The 27,272-nt window shown below is 46.1% G+C and overlaps 1 protein-coding gene across 1 annotated transcript in view; it reads left to right on the top strand.

Moving 5' to 3' along the window:
- The window catches only part of fbxw4 (F-box and WD repeat domain containing 4), a 93,190-nt gene extending 66,400 nt beyond the window's left edge, over window positions 1–26,790 (top strand). Inside the window, exons 7-9 of the mRNA XM_033034167.1 lie at window positions 23,683–23,823; window positions 24,846–24,987; window positions 26,304–26,790. Of these exons, the coding sequence (XP_032890058.1) occupies window positions 23,683–23,823; window positions 24,846–24,987; window positions 26,304–26,486 (466 nt within the window). The 3' untranslated portion in view covers window positions 26,487–26,790. The remainder of the gene's footprint in view (window positions 1–23,682; window positions 23,824–24,845; window positions 24,988–26,303) is intronic.
- The last annotated feature ends 482 nt before the right edge of the window (window positions 26,791–27,272 follow it).

Here is a 27,272-nt window from a genome sequence, read left to right as displayed (position 1 = left end):
AGGTAGTTCATACACTGAATTATTATAGATACCTGAGGTATAAATTGTTGCTGTGCATAGTTTGGTCAGTGAAGATAATGTAAGGATCTGGAAGTTTGGATTTATCTTTTTTTTCCCTTGTGGGGGCCAGATGGGCTGCTGTGAAACAGATGTTTTGCTTTCATCCTTTTATCTTCTGTGTGTGTAATCATGTATGTTTTGTCAAAGTACAAAGTAGCCCTGGTACAGGTTTACCTTTGTGAGCCATTGTGATGGCAAATGTCTTGTGTGTGATTGTGTGTGTTTTCTCCCACATATAGGGGCCACCTCGGCCTCCCCCTTTTTTTTGTATCTTCCATTATCTGAAGCTTTTTCTCTGCATGTCGTGCTATTGAAGCTCGTGCCCGGGCTTGCGATGCAGGTTCCCACCATTCAAGACAGAACGTCAGGTGTTCGGGGAAAGGGAGAGCCCTTTGAAGTAAACTGCTGAAGTCAGCACCAATCAAGGAATAAACACAAGCTGCACTGAGAGGCAACAGAACCTGCCTCAGACTGGACGACAGCTGGACCTGCCTGCAACCTCACTACAGTCCAGCAGAAAAAGAATCTTTTTTCTCTTTCTCCTTTTGTTGTCCATCTTCCCCTAGAGGTCAACGTTTGCCAGTTTGACCCAATGTCCAGCATCGTTTTGTATAGTTTAGTTTGATTTAGTTTTATACTCATGTGCACCGAGGTACAGCGAAAAGCTTTTTAGTTGCGTGCTACCCAGTCAGTGGAAAGACTATATGCATGATTGCAATCACGCCGTCAGTGTACAGATACAGGATAAAGGAAATAATGTCTAGTGGAAGATAATGTCCAGTAAAGTCCAGCATTGTGTTAATGCTGGCTGAGTATAGATTGTGAATGGTGATATATTTCTCTCCCCCACACCCCACCAGAATCTGCCCTTATCAGGCAATAACATGCCCTTGCGGTCAGCATAACCTTTCACTGATCACACCTAGTCCAACTGAGATCTGTTATCCAAGCACAGACTGAGACTTGAAGTCACGTCTGACCTGCCTGTCGGCTTGGCATGGTATTGTGCTGTTGCCCCTGTAGGCAGCTTTTTATTGATAAACATTGTGTTAGGTGAGGTGTTTGAAAAATACATCAAAAGTAATAAACACACCTTTACATTTTCCCCGCTGGGCTGTTTATAACTCGAATAATGGACACCTGGCAGTGTGTTATAGTCTGGAATCTAATCAAGGTGTTTGGGAAGTTTATATGTAGAATGGTGGATACCTGAGTGTGAGTTACAGGGTAGAATGTAATTGAAGGGTTCAGGGGCTTCAATTATTGAAGAACATACCTGGAAGTGAATTACAGGATGGAATCTAATAGAGGGACTCAGGTGGTTTCTGCATAGAAAAGCAGATTGGATTTGGGACTGGACACTTCTGTACGCTTGAAATTAGTTCAGTGGGATAGTTTATGCTATGAGGAAAGATCAAGTAAGACTTGAGTCTGTACTCATTGCAATGCAGAAAGTAGAGGGTATCCAACTAAAGACTCTCAAGGGAGTGACAGGGTAGCTATTTTCTCCTGGGGTAAGGGATTAGCCATTTAGGTTTGAGATGTGAGGATATTTCTTCAATGCATAACATTGTAGATGTTCAGAATGGTTCATTTTTGCATGTGCAAGATCCACCGAGAGTCATAGAGAGCCATAGAGTCACACAGCATAGAAACAAGCCCTCTAGCCCAACTTGTCCATGCTGTCCAAGGTGTCCCTCTAAGCTAGTCCCATTTGCATGCGTTTAGTTTATATCCCTCCAAATCGTACCTCTCCATGTACCTGTCCACCTGTCTTTTAAACACTGTTATAGTACCTGCCTCAACTATCTCCTCTAGCTGCCCGTTTCATATAGCCACCACCTTCTGTGTGTTAAAGTAGCCCCTCACTTTTCTATGAAATGTTGCCTCTTCACCTTAAACTTATGTGCTCTGGTTCTTGATTCCCCTAGCCTGGGTACCAGACCTTGCATTCAGCCTATCTACCCCCCTCATGATTTTATACATCCCAATAAAATCAATACATTTTTGAAAGATTAAATATAAGATCTGATTTTTGGAAACTAAAGGATTTTAAAAAATAGAAATAAGTGTAGGATCAGCCATGTTACTGAATAGCAGTGCAGGCTTGAGACCTCTAGGGCTGTTCTCACTGTTATATTGTGTTCTTCTGTGACCTAGGGGTAAATTATTTTTTTATTTAGAATATCACATACCTGGGAGTGAGTGGGATGGAGGGTTTTGAATGATTAATTAATAAACAATATCCAGGAATGATGTGTCACAGTGGCACAGCGGTAGAGTTGCTGCCTTAATGTGCCAGAGACCTGAGTTCATAAGTCTTGGAGCAGAATTAGGCCATTTGTCCTGACTAAGGATGCTGTCTGTGTGGATTTTGTACGTTCTAACTGGGACCACGTGAGTTTTCGCCGGGTGCTCCAGTTTCAATAGACAATATGTGCAGGAGTAGGCCATTTCACCCTTCGTGCCAGCACCGCCATTCAATGTGATCATGGCGGATCATCCCCAATCAGTACGCTGTTCCTGCCTTCTCCCCATATCCCCTGACTCCGCTATTTTTAAGAGCCCTATATAGCTCTCTCTTTAAAGCATCCAGAGAACCTGCCTCCACCGCCCTCTGAGGCAGAGAATTCCACACTCACCACTCTCTGTGAGAAAAAGTGTTTCCTCGTCTCCGTTCTAAATGGCTTATTCCTTATTCTCAAACTGTGGTCCCGATGACTCCCCCAACATCGGGAACATGTTTCCTGCCTCTAGCGTGTCCAAGCCCTTAACAATCTTATATGTTTCAATGAGATCCCCTCCAATCCTTCTAAACTCCAGAGTGTACAAGCCCAGCTGCTCCATTCTCTCAGCATATGACAGTCCTGCCATCCCGGGAATTAACCTTGTAAACCTACACTGCACTCCCTCAATAGCAAGAATGTCCTTCCTCAAATTAGGGGACCAAAACTGCACACAATACTCCAGGTGTGGTCTCACTAGGGCTCTGTACAACTGCAGAAGGAGTTTCCTCCCACACTCCAGAGATGTACAAGTTTGTAGGTTTACTGGCTTCTGTAAATTGTCCCTAGTGCGTAGGTTAGTGCTAGTGTACTGGGTGATCGCTGGTCGGCGTGGACTGTTTCCGTGCCGTATCTCTAAAGTTGAAAGTCTACGGAAAGTGCTAAATGTAGTGTATGAAGGAACTGCAGATGCTGGTTTAAATCGAAAATAGACATGAAATGCTGGAGTAATCTCTGGAGAGAAGGAATGGGTGACGTTTTGGGTCGAGACTGATGAAGTCCTCTTCAGACTGATGAATGTGCCAAAATGTAGTGTTAAACATTGTTTGGTCGAGGATAAACATCAAATGTGATGGGCTGGATCACTTCAATCCCTTGTTTGCAACACTCTGCCAGCTCCAGTAGCTTGTGGTATGACTGGGATTCCTTGATGTGGCATGGTCTCCAACGTGGGATCTTTTGATGTGATCTCACCCTCATCTTTGGTGAACAATTTTGTAAACTCTGCTCTTTGCCAAACTGGAAGTTTGCCGTCTCTTTATCTACTGAAAGCTTTGCAGAGATGAGATGGGGAACCATATCAAAGAAGACATCTTGTTACTGACAGCAATGATTCGGAAGTGTACAGACCCACCTGGCAAGATACCAAAGCTCAGATGGTGTCTGGTATTGCACTTTCTGACAACACAGACCTTTCAAAGCTTCCTCTGACTGAAGTGCAATCCAATCCAACATAATGCGGTGGTAATGTCTTCTTAGCCCTAACTGGACTAAAGCAAGGCCTTTAACAAGGTCCTGTGCGGTAACAGATCTGGATGATTAGAAGACTTGGGATTCAGGGTGAGTTAGCAAAGTGGATACAATAGTTGGGTGAAAAGAGGCAGAGGGTGGTAGTGAAGGATTGTTTTTCAGGTGGAGGCCAGCGACCAGCAGTGTGCCACATGGATCAGTACTGGGTCTTCCATCATTTGCCAAGTCAAGTCACATTTATTTATATAGCACATTTAAAAAACAACTCTCATTGGCCAAAGTGCTTTACATTTGTTATATGAATAGTATAAACAAATAAACTACATACATATATACATATAGCCCTCGCTCAGTGGACGTCAGGAAAGGCTTGGGAGTATAGATAAGTTTTTAGTCTTGATTTAAAGGAGTCGATGGAGGGGGCAGTTCTGATGGGAAGGGGGATGCTGTTCCACAGTCTAGGAGCTGCAACCGCAAAGGCGCGGTCGTCCCTAAGCTTATACCTAGACCGCGGCATATTCAGCAGCCCCAAGTCGGCCGATCTGAGGGACCTGGAGGTGGAGTGGTGGGTGAGAAGGCTTCATCCACAGTCATATATGTTAGTGATTTGGATGGGAATATAGGTAGCATGATTGGTAAGTTTGAAGATGACACCAAAATTGAGGTAGGACAGTGAAGAAGGAGTCTATGGTTACCATAAGATGTAGATCAACCACGCCCATTTCCCCCCTCCTGCTCCCCTTACACCTACGTTCCCCTCCACTGTCTTCACAATTCACAACCATTCTATTTTTATCTCACACATTTGTCTTTTTATCTCTAGCCTTTGCCCAACCATCTGCTTTGTCCTGCCCCTCCTCTCCTCAAGCTTTCTCCCATCCCACCAAAATCTGAAGAAGGGTCCCAGCCTGAAACGTCACCTATCCATGTTCTCAAGGGATGCTGCCTGACGCACTGAGTTACTCCAACACTCTGTGCCTTATTTGGAAGCCAGCATCCACAGTTCCTTGTTTCTACAATAGGAAAGTTAGTTGGTGACTTCTTCAAATATCCTATTCTATGCCAAGAGGCTACAGGAATTAAGTTATGAATCTGGCCAATAAAATGTTATTGTTATTGAGAAATGGGAATGCTAAATGTATGTAAATGTTTTATTTAATCAGGTATGGTTAGCAACTTGTATAATGCTTGTCATTATCATCGGCGGTCACTCGAAACGAGTATGACTGTCCTCTCCTCTCCATAGGGTCGTCTACTTGTGAGTCTGCAGATGTCTGTAGAGGCCAATCCGTGATTCAGACACCTTGGTGCAACGTGGGCATTGGAGACTGGCGGTGGTTGGTAGTCGTCGAGCCCCCTTCTCTCTCTCTCTCTCTCCTTACGGTGCTGCTGCTTTGTCTCTGCGACACAGCGTAGTTCCATTTCATGAAGTGCAGCTCCTTCCTGTATGGATTTCCTCCAGGAGCGCCTGTCCAGTGCAGTGTGCTCCCAGTTGCTTGATGTGATGTGGAATTTCTTCAGAATGTTCTTGATGTTGTCCTTGAAGCGTTTTATTGGCTCGCCGGGGGGCTCGCCGACCTTCCTTCAATTGACAGCACAGGATTTGTTTAGGGAGACGTGTGATGGACATGCGATGGTCAGTCCAACGAAGTTGGTGCTGCATTATTGTGGTGGTGATGCTGGTCATGTTGGCTTCCTCCAAAACGCTGATGTTGGTGCGTTTGTCCTCCCAGCTGATGCTCAGAATCTTTTGTAAGAATCTTTGATGGTATTGTTCCAGGGCTCTCAGATGCCTGCTGTAGGTGGTCCATGACCTGGCTCCATACAACAGGGTGGAGAGGACAACGGCTCTGTAGACCAGCAGTTTTGTTTGAGTCTTTAGGTATCGGTCTTCAAAGACTCTTTTCCTGAGTCTGGCTTAGGCTCCGCTGGCACAACTCAGGCGACGGTTAACTTCAGAGTCAGCTTTTGAGGAACGAAAATCCTGCCAAGGTTGGGGGAGTGGTCACCGTTTTCAAGAGTGGTGTCTTCCACTTTTATAGTGGGCTGGGTAGACGGCTGGTTGGGTGGAGGTTGATGTAGGACCTGGGTCTTCTTGATATTTAGGGCTAGGCCCATGGGCTCTGTATGCCTTGGCAAAGGCATTCAGGATGCCCTAAATGTCTTCTGCATAGTGTGCTGCAATGGCACAGTCGTCCGCATACTGAAGTTCCATGATAGCAGTGTTACTAACTTTGCTCTTGGCCTTCAACCTATTAAGGATGAAGAGCCCACCGTCAGTTCTGTAGAGGATTGGGATCTCCTGTGGCAGCTCTTCACCAATGAGGTGAAGTATGGCAGCAATGAAGACGACAAACAGGGTGGGTGCGATGATGCATCCCTGTTTGACCCCCGTTCCCACAGTGAAGAGATCGGACTCAGAGCCGCAGTTGCTGAGCACTTGTATAATGCTTGTATATCATTGTGAATGGCGACCTATTTACATGCATTGCGTTGAACCTGAGCTCCAGTCTGGTCCAGCATCAAAACCCTAAGGTTATTTGTGAGCAGAGACTGGATTTTCTCTTTGTGGCCTTCCTCATAGCTAAGTACTTTAGTTGAGTTTAGTTTATTAACTGTCACGTATACCGAGGTACAGTGAAAATCTATTTGTTGCGTGCAATCTAGTCAGCAAAAAGACTGTGCATGATTACAATCAAGCTGTCTACAGTGTACAGATACTGGACAAGGGAATAATGTTTAGTGGAAGACAAAGTCCGATTAAAGATAGTCCGAGGGTCTCCAATGAGGTGGATGGTAAGTCAAGACTGCTCTCTAGTTGATGATAGGATGATTTAATTACCTGATAACAGCTGGGAAGAAACTGTCCCTGAATCTGGACATTTGCGTTTTCACACTTGTGTACCTCTTGTCCGATGGGAGAGTGGAGAAGAGGGAATGACAGAAAATCTTGTGTTTCTGTAGTGTCTTTCACAATCTCAGATGCTCCAAAGTACCTTACAGCTAATGAAGCGCTTTGTAAAGTTTAGTCATGAGACATCGAGGCACTCAAATTGCGACAGAAAGCAAGAGGAAGCAGCAAAATAAATGGCACAAATCTGTTGAAGTTATGATTATTGAGGGACAGATATAGGCCAGGATACCGGAGAGAGCATCCCTGATTTTTCTTCACGATAATATGATCGAAGTGGCCAGACTAAGTGCGATGTTGCATCTTATACAGATAACATCTCCACGTGCAGCATAGGTGTTGTACTAGTTGTGTCACGCTAGGACGTGTGCTCAGAACCCACAACCACTTAACTTACAGATGGGAGAGTCCTGCCCACAGCTGATGCCAGTTAGAATATCAAAAAAAGCAAATCTAACAATCGCTTCTGAATAGTCTGGCAGAACGTGAAGCTTGTGTAAGTTTAGCTTCAAAGGGCAGCTGGGGCTCAAGAGGAATAAGGTGTGCATTTGTTTAAAGTATTACTTTGACATCTAAACATTCTTTGAAGTGTTTTTGTTCTATTTTTGAAACTGTTGATGTCTTCAGATTAAGTGTAAAAGGGTGAGAATCTTCCTTTAGCTTCACGCCCCAGTCTCTGTTTCTGCTTCAATTTCCCTGTACTTTGTCTAACGACGTGGATTCTTTGGTAGGGTCGACATCAGTGTGGGGTCTGCCGTGTACGGAGCTCAAACAGAAGGGCCATTTAAAATGTGACTATCCTCTCTAAATGTCAATTCATTACCTCCACTCCTGGTTTAAAACAAAAACTCGAGTGCTGTGGTATTGATTGAAATCTTCGAGATCGATATAAAGGGAAAGATAAATGAAATTATAATGATAAATAGTGATAATCAGATGCAATCAAATAAATCACAAAATAAATTAATAATTTATGTGCCCTGTTTAGCACCTCAAGGTTAGGACTTTATTTCTTGGAGGTGATCTGGTAGCATTGTATAAACGCATGAGGATGTAGATAGAGTGGAATGTACAGTCTTTTTCCCAGGGTGGGGAAATCAAGAGCCAAAGGTTTAAAGTGTGAGTGGAAAAATGTAATATGAACCTGAAGGGCAACTTTGCACACAGAGGGTGGTGGATGCATGGAACGAGCTGCCAGATGAGGTAGATGAGGCAGGTATTATAACAATATTTAAAAGACATTTGGACAGGTAAATGGATAGGAAAGGTCTAGAGGGATATGAGCCAGGCATAGGCAAATAGCCTGGATGGGGATCTTGGTCAGCGTGGATGAGTTGGACCGAAGGGCCTGTTTCCACTCTGACTCAAGATGTCTCAAAAAGGCTTACAGCAGATTAGGTACCTCTGTCGGTCAGTCAGTGTTTCAAAGTAGGAGATTACAGCAGATCATTCACTTGGAAGATCCCACAAGCAAAAAACATGATAACTGAAGAACATTGTGCTCTAGTGATATTGGCCCAGGGAGGTGTACAAACGGCAGAGGAGAATGTCCCTGTGGGAGTCAGTGGCCAACTGTTCCCAGTACTGGTCCATCCACCTGTGATGAGCATCGTCAACAGGAACCGCGCAGTCGGCAGCTTTTCAGCTTCCTCTAATTCAGCAATTAGACTAGAGAACAGCTTCTTCCCCTGTGTAATCAGGCTTTTGAACGGTCCTTCCATATTCTAGGGTACTGTCTGATTCACCTCTAGCCCATTGGACTTTGTCCCTGGAACTGATGCGCTACAATGCTGAGAGCCATACTCTGCACTCTGTGCCTTTCCCTTTGCTCTACCTATTCTACTTGAGTTTGACTTGGTTATATTTATGGATGCCATATCTGATCTATTTGGATAGCATGCAAAACAAAGCTTTTCATTGTGCCCTGGTACATGGGACAATATAAACTAAACTTAGTTTTTGTTCTCCATCCTAGTTGTGTTCTCTTCTCACTTCTCCTGCGCAGCATTGAGGAAGTAGCACCTGATGCCATTACTTGCGGTGGGTGTATAAAACTGGGTGTTCAGCTAGTTGTCCAGATAGACACTACTGGAGTAAGGGCAGAGGTCTCCCACGATCAATTTGGTCAGCATTCTTTCCTCATTGGAGAGGTATGAGGCGCATCATAATGTAGTGTCTCCCAGCCTCCCCACCCCCCATCTACCCCTCTCCCCTGCCTTTGACTTGCCTTCAAAAGCAGAGGATGTGAACAAGGTTTGGGTCAATAAAGTCCCTGGGGATCGTTGGGAAAACCTCCCAACCTCTCACGTTGCTTGACCCTTCCTCCTCTCACTTGCGTTTGTAATTTCTCTCCATCTCCCTCCATTTTTTTTTCGATCTCCCCTTTAACGCTCCACATTTATCTACTCTCTTGGACATTCTCAATTCCTGAACCCTGTTTTTACCCCAGTGTCTTATCCTCAAGTCTACTTGGCACCCTGTGTGTTATTTAAAGGTTCTCCCTTTTAGATTTTTTAAAGAAAAGCTGATACAATGACTTTGTAGTGCCGCAGCCGATGCAGCCATACCTACCCACCAATACGCCCCACCTCGACCTTAATCAGTTAAACTTCACCCCCTCCCCTTTCTCTTTAAGGCTGCACAGCCTGGCTTAGATCCCCACAATGATGTCAACCAAATCTGTGTTGCTACGCAGCCAGCAATGAAAGGCAGGCTGCATTGAAAAGCCTTATTGCACTTCCAACATGCCTCATCGTCCTCCAACCCTGCCGCATTGTGTGTTCTCCTGAAGGGTCGGAGTGGTGCAGAGGGAAGCTTTAGGGTCCCTTGCTTGCAACAAGGGGGCTGGGGGGGAGGCAGCTTTTGCGTTAGTTGTGGGTGGCCCGGTGGAAGGCGGGCTGCATTGTGTCGTGGCACAGTGCAACCACTGGTAGCAACAGATGGTTAATAAGGAGAGGGTACAGTGCCATCTCTGTTTGTTTTTGCAGGAGTAACAAGGGTTGCAGGTCACTGTCTTTGCTCGCCAGTTGCAGGGGGTGGCTGTTTCTCATAGCTGTGCGACATGACCGTTTACACACACAAACTTAACCTTTACAAGAGGGGTTAAAATAAAAGAGAGAAAAGGCGCAGCCGTACCCAGCGGCTGTGCGGAGGGGAGTGGAGGAATCTGGGCTTTGTAAAGGAAGGTATTGCCTTTGCTCAATGCGAAGGCTCTGCAGCTAAAAGAAATCCTGATACGCTGCAGGCAGCTCCAGTCAAGTGAATATTTCTAAAGCGAAAAGCGAGTAAAATTCCCCTCCTCCAGGATTTCTACCCAGACACATTGTGCTTGCTCCACTTGATTGAATGTTTGGTTTTCAAAACTTCATTTTTAAGTTCAGCATTTATTTTTAGTATCTATTTTCCTCTTTCCATACGGTCTACTCTTCCTTGATGTTTTGCTCAGGAGGAATAATACCATATTGTAAAAAGATAATTTACGCGTGCTTTTCTCCCAGATGCCTGTCAAAGAATCACGCAGCATAGAAACAGGCCCTTCGGCCCAACTTGTCCACGCCGACCAAGATGCCCCATCTACACTAGTGCCAGCTGCCTGTGTTTGGCCCATATCCTTCTGAACCTTTCCTATCCATGTACCTGTCCAACAGTCTTTTAAATGTTGTTATAGTACCTGCCTCAACTACCTCCTCTGACAGCTCCTTTCATATGCCCATCATCCTCTGTGTGGAAAAAGTTACCGCTCTAGTTCCTATGAAATCTTTCCCCTCTCACCGTAAACCTATGTCTTCTGGCTCTTGCCTCTCCTACCCTGGGTGAAAACTCTGTGACTCTATATGCATGACTCTGGACATAATTAATATTGGAGAAAGCTGACTGGGATCCCTGAAAATTCCTTTGCACATTCTCACACTCTGTATTGCTCAAAGGTATTCTTGCACAAGTGTGATCTTGCACACAGATGGTCTAACACACTCTCGCCCATTGATTAACTATCAGTTGTGTAGGAAGGAACTGCAGATGTTGGTTTATACCGAAGATAGATACAAAATGCTGGAGTAACTCAGTGGGTCAGGCAGCACCTCTGGGGAAAAAAGGAATAGGTGACGTTTTGGGTCGGAACCCTTCTTCAGACAGAAAGAGGTGGGAAATGTTCTTTCACTTTTCCTCTACCCCCCCCCCCCCTCCAAGTACAGGGAACATTTGTGGAAAACCCTCTGGCTATCTTGGCAATGCTAGGTAATCCAATCTGAATCTGTTTGAAACATTGTTCCTCACTTTCAGGTGGCCTGCTTTATCATTCTGGATAGCACATCGTAACCCTGCGACATGACTCCTGTTAATCCGTTAATGTACAAAATTGCAGTGGGCACAGAACAGGGAGTTAACCTTTCAATCAGCAGGTCAAATTGTTTCCTAATTCTGCAAATACCCCACAACAGAAACAGTCTGACAACTTCCCAAATGCGTTGTACAAAGGGGTCTGTAATTAAAGGATGGTCTCCAATTTCTGTCTGGTCCTTTCACGTTTAGTTTAGTTTAGAGATAAAGCACTGAAACAAGCCCTTCGGCCCACTGTGCCAGCGATCACCCTGCACACTAGCACGATCCTGTACACTAGGGACAATTTACAATTTACAGAAGCCAATTAACCTACAAACCTGTATGTCTTTTGGAGTGCGGAAGGAAACCGGAGCACCAGGAGAAAACCACGCGGTCACAGGGAGAACGTGCAAACTCCGTACAGGAAGGTACAAACTTTGTACAGGAAAGTACAAACTCTGTACAGTTTCATGTCATGCATGTCCTGGAGGAGGCCATTGAACCCTTCAATCTAGCTCCTGCTAGCTCATCAATGATCTGTGATTCTAACAACCACATCTAGGCTCCATTTTTTTAAATACTCATGTCCAGTAAATATCTGTTAATCTCTGTTTTAGATGTATTAGGAACTCTATAGATTTAATAAGAACTTGAGGGCAATTATTGTCACACAGTATATGGAACATGGTGGGTATATGGAACAAGCTGCCAGAGGATTTACTGGGGCAGAAACAATAATATTTTTGAAAGACATTTGGACGGGTACATGGATAGGAAATATTTAGAGGGAGAAAGGTCAAATGCAGGCAAATGGGACCAGCATAGATGGGGCACTTTGGTTGCCATGGACAAGCTGGGCAGGAGGGCCTGTTTCCATGCTGTATGATCCTAATTAAAATTTGACAACAAATGTCAGCCTTTGCGAGGTCTACATAAGAACAAGATTATTCATAATAATAATAATAATATATTTTATTGTCATTGCACGTCAGTGCAACGAGATTTAGTATGCAGCTTCCAACCGATGTAAAAGAAGAGTAAAATAAATAAATAGCTGTGTGACGTGACCATCCGAGGGAGACAGTCCAGGGGGGGACGGGGGGCACTCAGCAGGGCCGGTTCAGAGCCGCTATAGCTCTGGGAATGAAGCTGTTTCTGAGTCTGGAGGTTCGGGCGTAGAAGGCCTTGTAACGCCTGCCGGAGGGAAGTAGTTCGAACAGTCCATTACAAGGGTGTGAGAAGTCTTTATGGATGCTGACGGCCTTCCTGAGGCACCGTGTGTGGTAGATGCCCTCCAAGGCTGGTAGCTGTGTCCCAATAATCCTCTACGCTCTGTGCACGACGCGCTGAAGAGCTCTGCTCTCCGCTTCCGTGCAGCTGACATACCACACAGAGATGCCATACGTTAATATGATCTCTGTGGTGTCATCGATGTTTAACCGAGTTCTTCCCTTCCCTGCAGTCACTTCCGAGCTTTGTTTTATATCACAAGGCTGCTAATTTCTGATCACGCTGAACATGTTTGTTATCCCTTCTGTGCGTAAATATGACGCCTTTAAAAAAGCAAATTGACCCAAGGCAGGAGGATTTTAGAAAAATAAAGTTATGTCATCAAATGAAATTAGGAGTTTGTCACAGGAGTCTATAAAACAAAACTATTTGTTACTATTGGTTTTTGACATAGCATCTGTACAGGTTGCTGTGATGTCAGTTGCCAAGTGGTCATACAGATAGTCATGCGGACAATGAAAGTTAACCCATGGACCAACATCCTGGCTGCACAGGTCCAAGTCCAAGTATTCACCAACTATTTGGTATTGGGGGCTATGGGGAGAAGCAGGAGAATAGGGTTGAGAGGGTAAGATAGGTCAGCCATGATTGAATTGTAGAGTAGATTTGATGGGCCGAATAGCCTAATTCTGCTCCTATAACCTATGAACTTATCCCCAGACCCACCATTCTGTTCTTTCTGGTTCCTGCCTCTGATTATGGGTTTCCCATGTATAGAACCCAAGATGCTAATGTAACTCAGCAGGTCAGGCAACACCTCTGGAGGACATGGACCGGTAACGTTTTAGGTTGGGATCCTTCTTTGGACTGAAACATCACCTATCCATGACCTCCGGAAATGCTGCTTAACCCGCTGAGATACTCCAGTACTTTGTGTCTTTTTTTCCCCCCAACACCTGCAGTTGCTTGTCTCTTCTCTCTATGGCATTCCCATTACTGGCCCAGAGCTTCCAGAAAATAGATCAATTTGCATTTCTACAGTGTCACAATTCACGGGATGTTCTAAACCATATTACAGTTAATTAATTCCTTTCAAAGCAAACTGATGAATGTAATTTAGAAAAAAGCAACAGAGCAAGATTGTGCAAATATGGATGAGATTCCTGACCAGATAATCTGCTCGAGGAACCTACAGATTAGATAGAGCACTGAAGAAGGGTCCCAATCCAAAACGTCAGCTCTCCATGGATAGACGCAAAGCCACAAATTGTTTAAAAAAACCCCACAAAGTGCTAGAGTAACTCAGCAGGATCAGACAGCATCTCTGGAAAACATGGATAGGTGACGTTTCCATCCTTTTTCTCCTGACGAGCTGCCTGCCCGGCTGAGTTACTCCAGGGCTTTGTGCCATTTTCTGCAAGGCAGCATCTGCAGTTCCTTGTTTCTAGACCAGATAGAGTCTCAGTGTAACTTCACACCTGGACTGAACTGAATCCAGCAAGTTCGAGAAACTAGAGTGATGAATGGAGAAAGATTGTAATTTTTAAAACAACTTTTCCTGGACCACCACCAGTGCCGATCTGATGGGGCAAGAATTCCCAAGCATTTGTAAATTGAATTATAGCATCGATTGTAGTTAACAGCGGAAAACCCATATACATTCAAAGGTACCTGTGCAATAAGCGGGGTTTAATGATGTTCTGAGGTTTCCGCATGAGCAGCACTGGCTGGGTGAAAGGGTTAAACAATGTGCCTCTTTGTTCTCCGCTTTGTTGGCATGTGAATTTTCCCACTCGCAATTGGGACGAGCAGCTTCCCCCCCTCCCCCCCCACCAACTATGATTCCCAGTATATTTTTTAAACATACTCTTTCAAACCCACTGGGCTGGTACCGAGACGTTTCTTCAACTACATTCTTTTGGGAACTCCTGAGAGGAGAGCAGGCAGTGTACGTAACAAAACTGCCTGAACACCTCCAGCTCGCCAGTTCACTTTGAGATAGACCCGTCTCCTTTGTATCCATGTCCCTTTACGAGGGGTTTGTCCACTTTGTGGATCTCTGCACACGGATGCCATGACACCTCTCACCAACACACAAAGAGCTGGAGGAACTCAGCAGGTCAGGCAGCATCTGTGGACGTAATGGGCAAATTATGTTTCAGTTTGATGTCCTTCAGGGACAGAATTCAAAAAGATGCAATAAAGGTGATAATATTGGGGAACTAAAGAGAGAGAGAGAGAGAGAGAGACTATTCCGCAAGAAATTGCAGAGAATTGTGGACGCATCCCAGATAATCACACAAACCAATCTCCCTTCCATTGACTCCATCTACACTTCACCCTGCCTTGGCAAGGCCACCAGCGTAATCAAGGACCAGTCTCGCCCCAGTCACTCCTTCTTCTCCCTTCTCCCATCGGGCAAGAGGTACAGAAGTGTGAAAACGCAGACCTCCAGATTCAGGGACAGTTTCTTCCCAGCAGTTATCAGGCAAATGAACTATCCTATTACCAAATAGGGAGTGGACCTATGTTACCATCTACTTCATTGGAGACCCTCAGACTATCTTTAATTGAACTTTACTGGACTTTATCTTGCACTAAACGTTATTCCCTTTATCCTGAATCTGTACACTGTGGCCGGCTCGATTGTAATCATGTATAGTCTCGTTCAGCTGACTGGTTAGCACGCAACAATAGCTTTTCACTGTACCTCGGTACACGTGACAATAAACTAAACTAAATCTGGAGATGAGAAAGGTGTAGGAAAGAAGGTCAGATGCTGGTTTTATCGAAGTGTAAGCTACCCAAGTGAAATATAATGTTGCTGAAGTCATGGTTACACATGGGGCAGCCTGAGTTGAAGCCTTCAGCAGGACCTGGCATCTTGGTTTCAACCGCCGACTGAGCGACAAACCTTCAAACCGTATGGCCCGCTCGGGGTGGGGGGCGGGAGGTCAATGCTGAGGTTTGCTCATCTAGGTGGTGAGTGTAGGAAGCCGTTGGTGAGTCCAAGAATTGAGCGCAGAAATCTCCTCTGGCATTTCACACTCAGCAGAGAGCCTTTCAAGACCAAGTTACATTTCTGTACTGCCTTCCAGAAAGCCCACAGCACTTGGAGTTATAGAACTTATACAGGATGGAAACTGGCTCCTAGGTCCAACTCATCCATGCTAACCAAGTTGCCTAACTGCTAGTTGCTCGTCCCTTTGGGTTTTTCAGTTACATCATTTTCGTTGTTGAACTAAATTAAAGTGCATGTTGCACTCAAAAGCGCGTGAATAGTTGGTTGGGAAGACGGTCAAAGTGAAAGCTAGAGGACTGACATCATTTTCAAGAGCAGCCAGCTCCTGTGCCTGGCCCATATCCCTCCAAACTTTTCCTATCCATGTATCGGTCCAAGGGTCTTTTAAATGACTGACTCATACTTATGCTTAGCACTCGGTTTTGTTCATTAGAGCTTCCTCTTCCATTTTGATGCCACTCTTTATATCCATTTAGAGATGCAGGAAATCGGAGGATTTGGGTTATTGCGAGAAAGTGCCAATGATCAGCCATAAACTGATTGAACGGTGGAGCAGGTAAGGGGTGTGGAAAGGTCTGCTCCAGTTCCAGTATTAGAGTCGTATAGTCATAGAGCCATACATACAGTGTGGAAACAGGCCCTTCGGCCCAACTTGCCCACGCCGACCAACATGCCCCATCTACACAAATCCCACCTGCCATAATCTTCTAAATCTTTCCTATCCTTGTATCTGTCCGAAGGATTCTGAAACGTAATGATAGTACTTCCTTCGGCAGCTTGTTCCATATAGCCACCAACTTTTGTGTATTAAAAAAAGTCACCCCTCGGGTTCCTATTAAATCTTTCCCTCTTCATCTAAATCCTGTGTCCTCTGATTCATCGACTCCCCTATACTGGCAAAATACTCTGTGTGTCTACCCGATCTATTCCTCATACACCTCAATAAGATCACCCCTCATCCTCCTACGCTCCAAGGAATCGAGTCGTAGCCTGCTTAACCTCTCCTTGTAATTCCGGCCCTACTAACCAGGGCCAGTTACGCCAGCACTTTGTCTTGTTTTGTTAACCAGCCTCTGCAGTTCCTTGTGTCTCCTTTGAATTATCTTTTTTGATTCCCCTTGGCCTAATCTTGACCCTCAGTGCCAACCGTTGGGAAAGCCGAGACTCTCCGCCTGGAACCACAGCCTGCTAGCATTGTGACACCCTGCAAGGACTCGTGTAGGGTACACAGGACACCAGAGGAAACTGAACTCAAAATGCTGGAGTGACTCAGCGGGTCAGGCAGAAAAATAATAGGAGATGTTTCTGGTTGGAATCCTTCGTCAAACAGTCTGAAGAAGGGTCCTGACCCGAAAAACATCACCTATTCTTTTTCTCCAAAGATGCTGCCTGACCCGCTGAGTTACTCCAGCATTCGGTGTAAACCAGCATCTGCAGTTCTTTCCTTCGCCAGAGGGAACTGTACAGATATAGTCAGACGGACCCCGGGTTGTTTTGAAAGGTGCGTGTTTGGCACAAAGCCTTTGAAACGTTGTTGCTGAGGACAAAAAAACAGCTTTGCAAGAATAAAAAGGGAGCCTCGCAGTGAGAGTGCTTTGTTGAAATTGTGAAGATATCAAATTCCTTCCCTCCCTGGACTTTCTCTCTCACATCTTTTATTTTTAAAAGAAATATCAAACACCACTGAAATGACAGGACTCACTTAATTTGCATCTGGAACTTTTCATGTCCTCCCGGTGGATGAGTCCAGGGCAACATGGGGGTATCCCCCAAAACAGCTTCACGTTCCAAGGCATCCATCTCACCAGCCAGGCTGGTGTGGGGCATCTGGCCAACCAGTGTCTCCTCACTCCCTCTCCAGCCACGGCCATCAACATTTGTTCACTCCACCTGCTTAAGCATCACCTCGTTAGACAAACCTCTACTATTTGATTACATTTATTTGTTGTTCAAGCTATTCATGTTTCTTCAAAGTCTTTAATGGTTGAAAGAAGTGAGTTCTGCGTAGAAGATCTGCAATCAGCTTCTGAACTTCCTGACTTGCAGAATTGGTCGAAACATTTCCTCCACCTAACCCTCGACAATGTAGAAACAAGGAACTGCAGATGCTGGTTTACCAAAAAAGACCCAAAGTGCTGGAGTGACTCAGCAAATCAGGCAGCATCTCCGGAGAACATGGATAGGCGACAGTTTGGGTCGGAACCCTTCCCCGATTCAAAATGTCAGCTACCCATGTTCTCCAGAGATGTTGCCTTGACCTGCTGAGTTACTCCAGCACTTTGGTTCTTTCTTTGAACCCTCATCAATGATGCTCTTCAGGTGTTTGCTCAGTCTCTTGGTCTGCTCCATGTACACTGATAACGGCGACAGCTCAAGCTTTAAGGTCACCGATGATGCCAGTGTCATCGGCCAGATCAACACCAATGATGAGACAGAGTACAAAAAAACAGTTCAGGACCCTTGTATCATGGTGTCAGAATAACATAACCCTTAGCATCAACAAGACAAAAGAATTGGTTGGTGGCCTCGGGAAGCAAGGGAGAGAACACAACCCCATCCGCATCATCGGAGCTGCTGTAGAGATGGTCGACAGCTTCAGGTTCCTGGGCATCCACCTAACCTGGTCCCCTCACACTGATGTAGTGATCTACAAAGCTCATCAGCGTATTTACTTTCTTAAGCATCCTAGAAAATTCGGCATGTCTTCAAGGGTTCTCCTGAACTTCCACAGATGTGCTATAGAGAGTATTCTGATGGGATGCATCTCAGCCTGTTCTGGCAACTGCTCTGCTCTTGACCACCTGAACATGCAGAGAGCGGTGAACACAGCCCAGTCCATCACAGGCCCCTCACTTCCAGTCCATCCTCACGGTGTGTTGCATGAGGAAGGCGGGAAGTATCGTCAAGGATGCTGACATCCTGACCATTCTCTTTCCTCTCTTCTACCTCTGGGAGAAGATACAGAAGCTCAGACATTCAGACATAAGAACAGCTTCTTCCTCACTGCTATCAGATTCCTGAACTAATTGCCTTTTACACACCCACTTCCCAGTGTTGCTGACTCAAACCCATACTCCCAACTCTACCTCATTCGGTGATTCCTTTGGTGCACTTTATTTTTGTACTACATCAGATCAGTCTTTAATCTTGTACCATTTTGCTGATTTGTATTTGAAACAAACTTGGAAGTTTCTTTGCACCCTGGAGTATATGACTATAAACTGATCGCACTAACGTTAAACCTCCTCCTTCCCATCTTAAATCTGTTGTGGACCCTCAGGGAAACACACTCTGGCTTTCTACCCATCTCTGCATCTTATACTTTTACATACCTCTATCATGTCACCTCTCAAACCCCAGGAAAATCATAGGCAGCCTTGTAACTCTAGCCCCCCCAATCCAGCTACAATGCCATTGTTTTATGGTATAAACAACGGTGTTATTGGTGTAGCGCGGTGTTCAATAATTAGAGTACTGAGTTATTAACATATTCAGCTGTTTTGAACATTGTAATTCATAATGCTATGATGTAATAGATGTACAGGAATGTTACTTGCGATAGAATATATTGTCATACATATTAATGCTCACAGTTTCACAATATAGAACACAGGACAGTGCAGCCTTCGGCCCACAATATCCGTTCCCAACATGATTCTAAGGCCAACTTTTATCTGCCTGCATGTTATCCGGAGCGGCACAGTGGCGCAGCGGTAGAGTTGCTGCCTTGCAGCGCCAGAGACCGGGGTTCGATCCTAAACACAGGTGCTGTCTGTACGGAGTTTGTACGTACCCCCTGTGATCGCGTGGGTTTTCTCTGGGTGTTCCGATTTTGTCCTACACTTCAAAGACGTGCAGGTTTGTAGGATAATTGGCTTCTGTAAATTGTCCCTAATGTGTAGGATTGAACTAGAGTATGGAGTGATCGCTGGTTGGTGCGGACTCGGTGGGCCGAAGGGCCTGTTATCACACTGTATCCCTAAAACTAAAACAATAATCCATATCCCTCCATTCCCTACATATCCATGTGCTGATCCACGTCTCTTAAACGCCACTATGGTATCTGTCTCCACCACGGCAGTGCGTGTAAAAAAAAAAAACCTGCCCTGCACAACTCCTTTAAACTTTGCCCCTCTCACATTGTAAAGCTTTTTTGTTGCGTGCTATCCAGGCAGCAGCAAGACTAGATGTGATTACAATCAAGCTGTTCACAGTGTACAGATACAGGACAAAGGAAATAACGTTTCGTGCAAGTCCAGTAAAGTCCGATTAAAGATAGACCGAGGGTCTCCAATGGGGTAGATGGTAGCTCTCTAGTTGGTGATAGCGTTAGTGCGAGCATAGATGGAACTTGATTGGCATGGGCAGCTTTCTCTCCCCCCTCTCTCTCCCCCCGCTCTCTCCCCCCTCTCTCTCCTCCTCTCTCCCCCCGCTCTCTCCCCCCCTCTCTCTCCCCCCCTCTATCCTCCCCTCTTTTTCTCCCAACCTCTCTCCCCCTCCCCCTTCCCCCCCCCCCCTTCTTTCTCTCTGTTCTTCTGTTTTCAGCTCTTCATGAGATGACGGAGGAAGACCCTGTATCACTGGCCCAAGGCGTTTGTGCAGTCCCGTCTGTTTGTGTGTTTAATCACAGAATACGTTTCTCTAAGTGATGCTGGTTGTGGTTTTTTTTTGATGTTCAAAGTGTTGACTGAGGATTCTTTCCCTTTGAATCTCGTGTATCATGTCCCATCTCGTCCTGCGCTCTGAGTGCACCCACCGGGTGCTGCGATAAGGGATTGTCCTTTGCGTCGCTCTGTTGCCCCGGGGTGGTGCTATCGAGCAGTGCCCTGGTGCGGCAAGCCCAGATACTGCCGTGTGCCCACCTACCAACCCAGCACTCGCGGACCGAGACCCGGTCGGCAAAGTGGCGCAGCGGTAGAGTTATCGCCTTGTAGCACCAGAGACCTGCGGTCCATCCTAACTATGGGTGCTATCTGCACAGAGTTTGCATGTTCTCTCTGTGACCATGTGGGTTTTCTCCAGGTGCTCCGGTTTCGTCCCACATCCCAAAGGTTTGTAGGTTAATTGTCCTCTGTAAATAAAATGATACAATACCCACCTTGAATCCTAACCACAACCCTACCTCAGCAACTATGATCTTCTATCTATACTGTTTCAGTTCGACTATGGTCTTTGCTTGGTTATCAATTAGTTCCTGATTATTAATGTATTGTATTGGTGATGATTACGTATTTGTCTGTGCGTTGTTGCGTTAATGAACCTGTTAAGCTGCAGCAAGTAAGAATGTCATCGTTCCTCTTTCAGTGCATGACAATTAAATGCTCTTTGGGCATAGAACTTAGCACAAGAACAGGCCCTTCAGTGCTCAATATCCCAGCCGACCATGATGCCAAAACTAACTCGTATCTGCTTGCACATAATTTATACATGTTTCCCTCCATTCCCTGCATGACCCGCCTTTCCAAAAGCCTCTTAAACGCCACTATCGAATCTGCCTTACGCACCAGCCCGGTGCGTTCCAGGCAACCACCATTACTTTACACTCTATGTGTACACTCTTTTTTACAAAAAAAGCATCCTGCACATCTTTAAACGTTGCCCCTCTCACCTTGAAACATTTCTACCCTGAAAAAAGGTTCTGACCGTCTACTCAATCTGTGCCTCTCACACGTTTTTATACTCTTGACTCTCAGGTTCCTGACATGACTGCCCATCAAACTTTATGTAAAGTTTTGCTGTGCTACGTACATTCAATTTGTTTTCATCACCGTTAATTTGTGGGAGTTAAGGCGGAACGGTGGTGCAGCGGTAGAGTTGCTGCCTACAGCGCCAGAGACCCGGGTTCGATACTGACTAGACTGAGTTTGTACGTTCTCCCCGTGACCTGCTTGAGTTTACTCTGGGAGCTCTGGTTTCCTCCCACACTCCAAAGACTTACAGGTTTGTAGGTTAATTAGCTTGGTATAATTGTAAATTGTCCCTAGTGTGTGCCGGATAGTGCTCGTGTGCGGGGATCGCTGGTTGACGTGGACTTGGTGGGCCGAAGGGCCTGTTTCTGCGCTGTATCTCTAAACTAAACAAAAATTCCCCTGCCCCTGAGAGCAAGGCAGTGCAGCAAGGGTTAAAATCTTGACTCCAGTGGGTTTGGGTCACCTCCAACGTGGAGAATCTGCAACACAATAACACTCCACTGCAGGTTAATGTCAAGGATTAGTCAAACTACTTGCCGATAAAGCTTGTGAAGGGATGCTTACAAGAGCCTGTTGCCAGGGCCGGCTGAGCTACTTTGGCTGGTTGCTAGGGGCAAGGTATCGAGGTGCAATGTAGACATGCCCAGTCACGGCCAAGGGGAGAATTGAACATTGACAAAGAAATTGTTACTCTAAATAATCTTCTCTTTGGAAAGCGAGTGGGGACAGGTCTCCCCCAGTGTGTGATTAGCTGTGATCAGAGCAGCGTAGTTAGTCTCTGCTCCGTCTGCATTGGGGCGCTGTGTTAGATCTCCAGCACTTCGCCTCAACTAATAAGCTCCTTTTGCAAACCCTTCCCCCGGACAAAGGTGTTTATTTATATTTTAACATTGCCTGGCCTTTTCTCTCTGCTCCACTCCAACTTTTGGTGTGGTCTCCATCTTAATAAAGTCTGACCCCGCTGATATGCCGGGTCAGTCAAATAAAATAGTCACCGCTCTCTTTTTATTTTGCCTGTGTGCTGCGGCCTTGCTCTTTAAAATGTTTTGCAAACTTCGGTCAGCGTTGTCCTGTGGAACAGCTCCATCCAAGAAATTACAGAGAGCTGTGGACGTAGCCCAGACCATCACACAAACCAACCTCTCGTCCTTTGACTTCACGTTGCCTCGGCAAGGCCACCAGCATAATCAAGAACGAGTCTCACCCCGGTCACTCCCACTTCTCCCCTCTCCCATCAGGCAACAGATACAGAAGTGTGAAAATGCACACCTCCAAATTAAGGGACAGTTTCTTCCCAGCTGCTATCAGGCAACCAAAACCATCGCATCACCAACTAGAAAACAGTCCTGAGCTACCATCTACCTCATGGAGACCCTCGGACTATCTTTAATCAGACTTTGCTGGACTTTATCTTGCACTAAACATTATTTTCTTTATTTTGTATCTGTACACTGTGGGCGACTTGATTGTAATCATGTATAGTCTTTTTGCTGACTGGATAGCACACAACAAAAAGCTTTTCACTATACCTCAGTACATGTAAAAATAGTAAATTAAACTGAAACAATGTCTTCCCTCAACCACGGGTGAGACTAAAGGATACGGCAGTGGTGTTTAAGCGGCTTTTAGACAGGCGCATGAATACACAGGGATAGACACAAAATGCTGCAGTATCTCAACGGGACAGGCAGCATCTCTAGAAAGAAGGAATGGGTAACGTTTCAGGTCGAGACACTTCTTCAGACCGAGACTGATACACAAGGAATGAAGGGATATGGATTACATGCAGGCAAGGAGATTAATTTAACATCATGTTCAGCATAGACACGGTGGGCCGAAGGGCCCATTCCTATCCTGTACTGTTCTATGATAGTTTCTCAGTGATATTGGGAATAACGAAAAGCAGTTTAACAAAGCCTGACGCCACTGATATAAACTGAAAAAAGTGCAGAAAAGATTTATGAGGATTTTGCCAGAACTAAAGGGCCTGAGCTGCAAGAAAAGGTTGGGCAAATTAGAACTTGGAGTGCAGGAAGCTGAGGGGTGATCTTATAGAGATGTATAAAATCATGAGGGGATAGATAGGGTGAAAGCACAGAGAAAGCAACATGCCACATCTACACTAGTCTCACCTGCCTGCATTTGGTGCACATCCCTCTAAGCCTATCCTATCCATGTACCTGTCTAAATGTTTCTTAAATTTTACAATAGTACCTGTCTCAACTACCTCCTCTGGCAGTAGACAAAAATGCTGGAGAAACTCAGCGGGTGAGGCAGCACCTACGGAGAGAAGGAATAGGTGACATTTCGGATCGAGACCCTATCTCCTCCTGCAACTTGCTCTATACACCCAGCATCCTTTGTGTGAAAACGTTGTCCCTCAGGTTCCTATTAAATCTTCCCCCGTCACCTTAAACCTATGTCCTCTGGTTCGCAAATCCCCATACTCTGGGTAATAGACCTTTACCTGATTTGCCTTATATATACACCTGTGTTTACCTGATCTATTCCTCTCATGATTTTGTGCACCTCTATAAGATCACCCCTCATCCTCCAAGGAATAAAGTCTTAGCTTGCCTAACATTTCCCTATAGCTTAGGCCCTCGAATACTGGCAACATCCTCGTAAATCTTCTCTGCACCCTTTCCAACTTGACGACATCTTAATCAATGCTGTGTATCTGATCCATTCCAGTGGCCATCTGGAGAGCAGCCTGGGGTCAGACTTCCGAAGGGGAGCCGGGGTCCTGGACATCGTGTACGAGAGCCCCTCGGTCGTGCTGAGTTGCGGGTACGATTCCTACATCAGGCAATGGGACACACGGGCCGGCACCAGGTAAGCCCAGCTTCTACAGCCTCCGAGCACCGCTCCCCGCTCCTCTCTATCTGCACACGCTCGCTTTCAAAAAGCAAGAGCCGTGCTTTGGGCTTGTCTGTTCCACGGCCATGAGATGCCCCAAGCCATTTCCCAGCCAGTCACGGATTCATACAGCACAGAAACAGGCTCTGGGGAGACAGGGGGATTCACCTGCAGGGAACCCAGGCCTGTGTGATGAGAGCGTGTAGTGGTACAGCGCTGTGATTCTCTCTCCCTGTGGGATAATGCTGCCATCTGCTGGATAGCCAGGGTGATTCATACTCTTGCAAACACACCCACTCTGAGGTGGCTGATTTAGACTTTTCAACTTTAGAGATACAGCGCTGAAACAGGCCCTTGAGCCCACCATTCACACCGGCCAGCGATCACCCCATATACGAGCACTATCCTACACGCTGGGGACAATTTACAGAAGCCAATTAGACTACACACCTGCATGCATGTCTTTGTAGTGAGGGAGGAAACTGGAGCACCAGGAGAAAACCCACACGGTCACAGGATGTACAAACTGCGTACAGACTGCACACCCAGGATCGAATCCAGGATCTGGCGCTGATGAGGCAGCAATTCTACCGCTGCGCCGCAGTGCCGCCCCATATGAATGACTAGATAAAAACTTTCGTTCAGAGGGTGGTGGGTATATGGAAGGAGCCGCCAGAGAAGGGGAGCTCCCAGATTCAGGGACAGTTTTTCCCAGCTGTTATCAGGTAACCGAGCCATCCTATCATCAACCAGTGAGCAGCCCTGAGTTACCATCTACCTCATTAGACACCTTTGAATGGGACTTTACAGGACTAGATCTTGCACTAAAGGTTATTTTATTCAATTTATCCTGTATATGCACACTGTGGACGACTTGTTTTTAATCATGTAGTCATTTCACTGACTGGATAGCACGCAACAGAAAAACCTCTGCCAGCTGCACCAAGGTGCTGCCCAAATGACGCATTCTCAGTTCTAACCTGCCCCTTCTGTAACAGGCGCTGTGTGATGGAATGGGAGGAGCCCCACGACAGCGCTCTCTACTGCCTGCAGACCGACGGGAACTACATGATCGCCAGTGGCTCCTCGCACTATGGGGTGGTCCGCCTCTGGGACAGGAGGCAGTCAAAGAGCCTCCAGGTAGGATGGGTGTGGCAGAGAGTTTGACCAAATCATCCATGATCACCCGGAGTGTGATTGTCCCGGTGGGTCCTGTCTGTGGATTTGAAGATGGCTGATCCTGAAGCCACAGGCGTTCTGTCCCTCCAGGCGCACGCCCATGGGTGATGTCTTTACCGTGGGGAGCCTGGTGCACGGACAACCATCACACGGTCCCAGACAGAGACTGGCCTGGGTTAAACAGCATGGAATCCACCACGGTTGGGAGTCTCTCCCTGCTGCCGCCTTCTCAGCCGTTGTGGTCCCCACCCACCGACCAGACACCATCCTCCGCCGAGATCTTTTAGGGCCGCGCTTGGTCAGGAACCTCCCCCTCGTGCTCCCAGCCAGCACAGCTCCACACTGATCTCAGCATCACGCAGGCATCTCCACCACAACAAAGTGATGACCCTTAGAGGAGTCCCATTGTAAACACCTGGTAATTGGACCCATATCCTTCCCACTGCAGGCCAGGCAGCAATACCCAACAAAACCACCCTGGCACCAACAAGACGCGGTTTTGGGTGGATAATGGCGACTGGCATCCTCGGGAAAGGAGTCAACTTACTCTCTTCTCTGAGGGTTGTCTTCACATCATCAGTTGTTGAGGCAAGGGACCCTGACAGGGTTTCGAACCATTGAAAGCATAACTTCCTTTTTCCTTTGCCAAACGCAAATTGGAGGAACAGCACCTCATATTTTGCTTGAACACCTTACAGCCCATCAGTATTAATATTGATATCTCTAACTTAAAGTAACCCTTACATCTCCTCTCTCTTCATCCACCCCCCACTCTAGTAATCATATCACCTTTCCCACAGCCAACAATGGACCATTGTAGGCTCTACCATTCCTTGATCATCGTTGCTGGCTTTGAGACATTATTATATCTCTCGTTTCTCTCTCCTGACTGTCTGAAGAAGGGACACGACCCGTAATGTCACCAGCTCCTTTTCTCCAGTGATGTTGCCTGACCCTTAGGGGGTGGATGAGAAAGTGGGATAACATAGAAACCAGTGTGAATAGTTGATCGATGTTCGGCGTGGGCTTGGTGGGCCGAGGGGCTTGTTTCCATGCTGTATCTCAGAACTAAACTGAATTAAACTTATCCCATCCCGGTCACAGCTTCTTCTCCCCATTCCCATCCGGCTGAAGGAACAGAAACTTGAAATGTGCGCATCACCAGACGCAGGAACAGCTTCTTGCTCTATCTTTCAATCCATCAAAAATGACAAACTGGGCACAAATCGGAGCAGGCACGTTTCCGAACTAACTGTTGTTGTTTCCTCTTCCACCAGATGTTCTTCCTCTCCTCCCCCAGCAGCAGTCCCGTGTACTGCCTCCGGTTTACTACCTCCCACCTCTATGCTGCCTTAGCCAATGCACTTTACACACTGGACTTCACATCCTCCAAGCCTTGGGGCTTGCCAGGTAAAGAACCCCAGACACCAATCGAGACATATCCAGGACAGTGCACCTGAAGTCAAGGTCCGCCCAGCACACTGGCAGATGATGCATTTGGAACAGACACCACTCCTTCACCCTTCCAGCTCTGCAGTCTTTAAAAATCACCTTCTGTGGCATTTTTTAATATATGAAATAGAGTGTTCTTTATTTGCAATAACTTTTATATGACTAGTGAATGAGGTTGTCCATTCGCTCAAAGCGTCATCTGTAACTGGATTTGTGTAGTCGGAAGGTGCTAAAGGCTGCACCAGTGTTCGGATGTTTGAATGCAATTAAAAAATAATAAAAAACCTTGCATTTGCAAGCGACACAGCCTGATCTATCAGTTATCTCATGTTGTAATGCAAGCAAAAGCAACAGCTGGTTTGTACAGAAGTACATACAATTATGACTTTTGAAAGTCATTTGGATAGAAAAGGTCTAGAGGTCTATGTGCTAAATAGGACTAGCCCACAGTATGCAAACTGTGTGCAGTGGTAGTCGCTGCCTCACAGCACCAGAGACCCGGGTTCAATGAGGTCTGTATGGAGTTTGTACGTTCTCCCCGTGACCGCATGGGTTTCCTACGTGTGCTCTGTTTTTCTCCCATAGACCAAAGACCTACAGATTTGTAGGTCCTAGTGTGTAGGATAACCCTAGTTTACAGGTGATCGCTGGTCTAATGGCCTCATTCTGCTCCATGGACTCGGAGGGCTGAAGGACCTGTGTCCCTATTTTATGACTGACTCTTTGTGAGAGCTACTACACGGAGTGAGGTATCCCAGCAAGTGACTGATTTGACACCATGAAGGGCTTTGAGG

This window comes from Amblyraja radiata, chromosome 15 (assembly GCF_010909765.2).
Source record: "Amblyraja radiata isolate CabotCenter1 chromosome 15, sAmbRad1.1.pri, whole genome shotgun sequence".
Classification (NCBI taxonomy): domain Eukaryota; kingdom Metazoa; phylum Chordata; class Chondrichthyes; order Rajiformes; family Rajidae; genus Amblyraja; species Amblyraja radiata.
The sequence above is the reverse complement of the archived record's forward strand: the minus strand, read 5'-3'. Positions and strand labels throughout refer to the sequence as shown.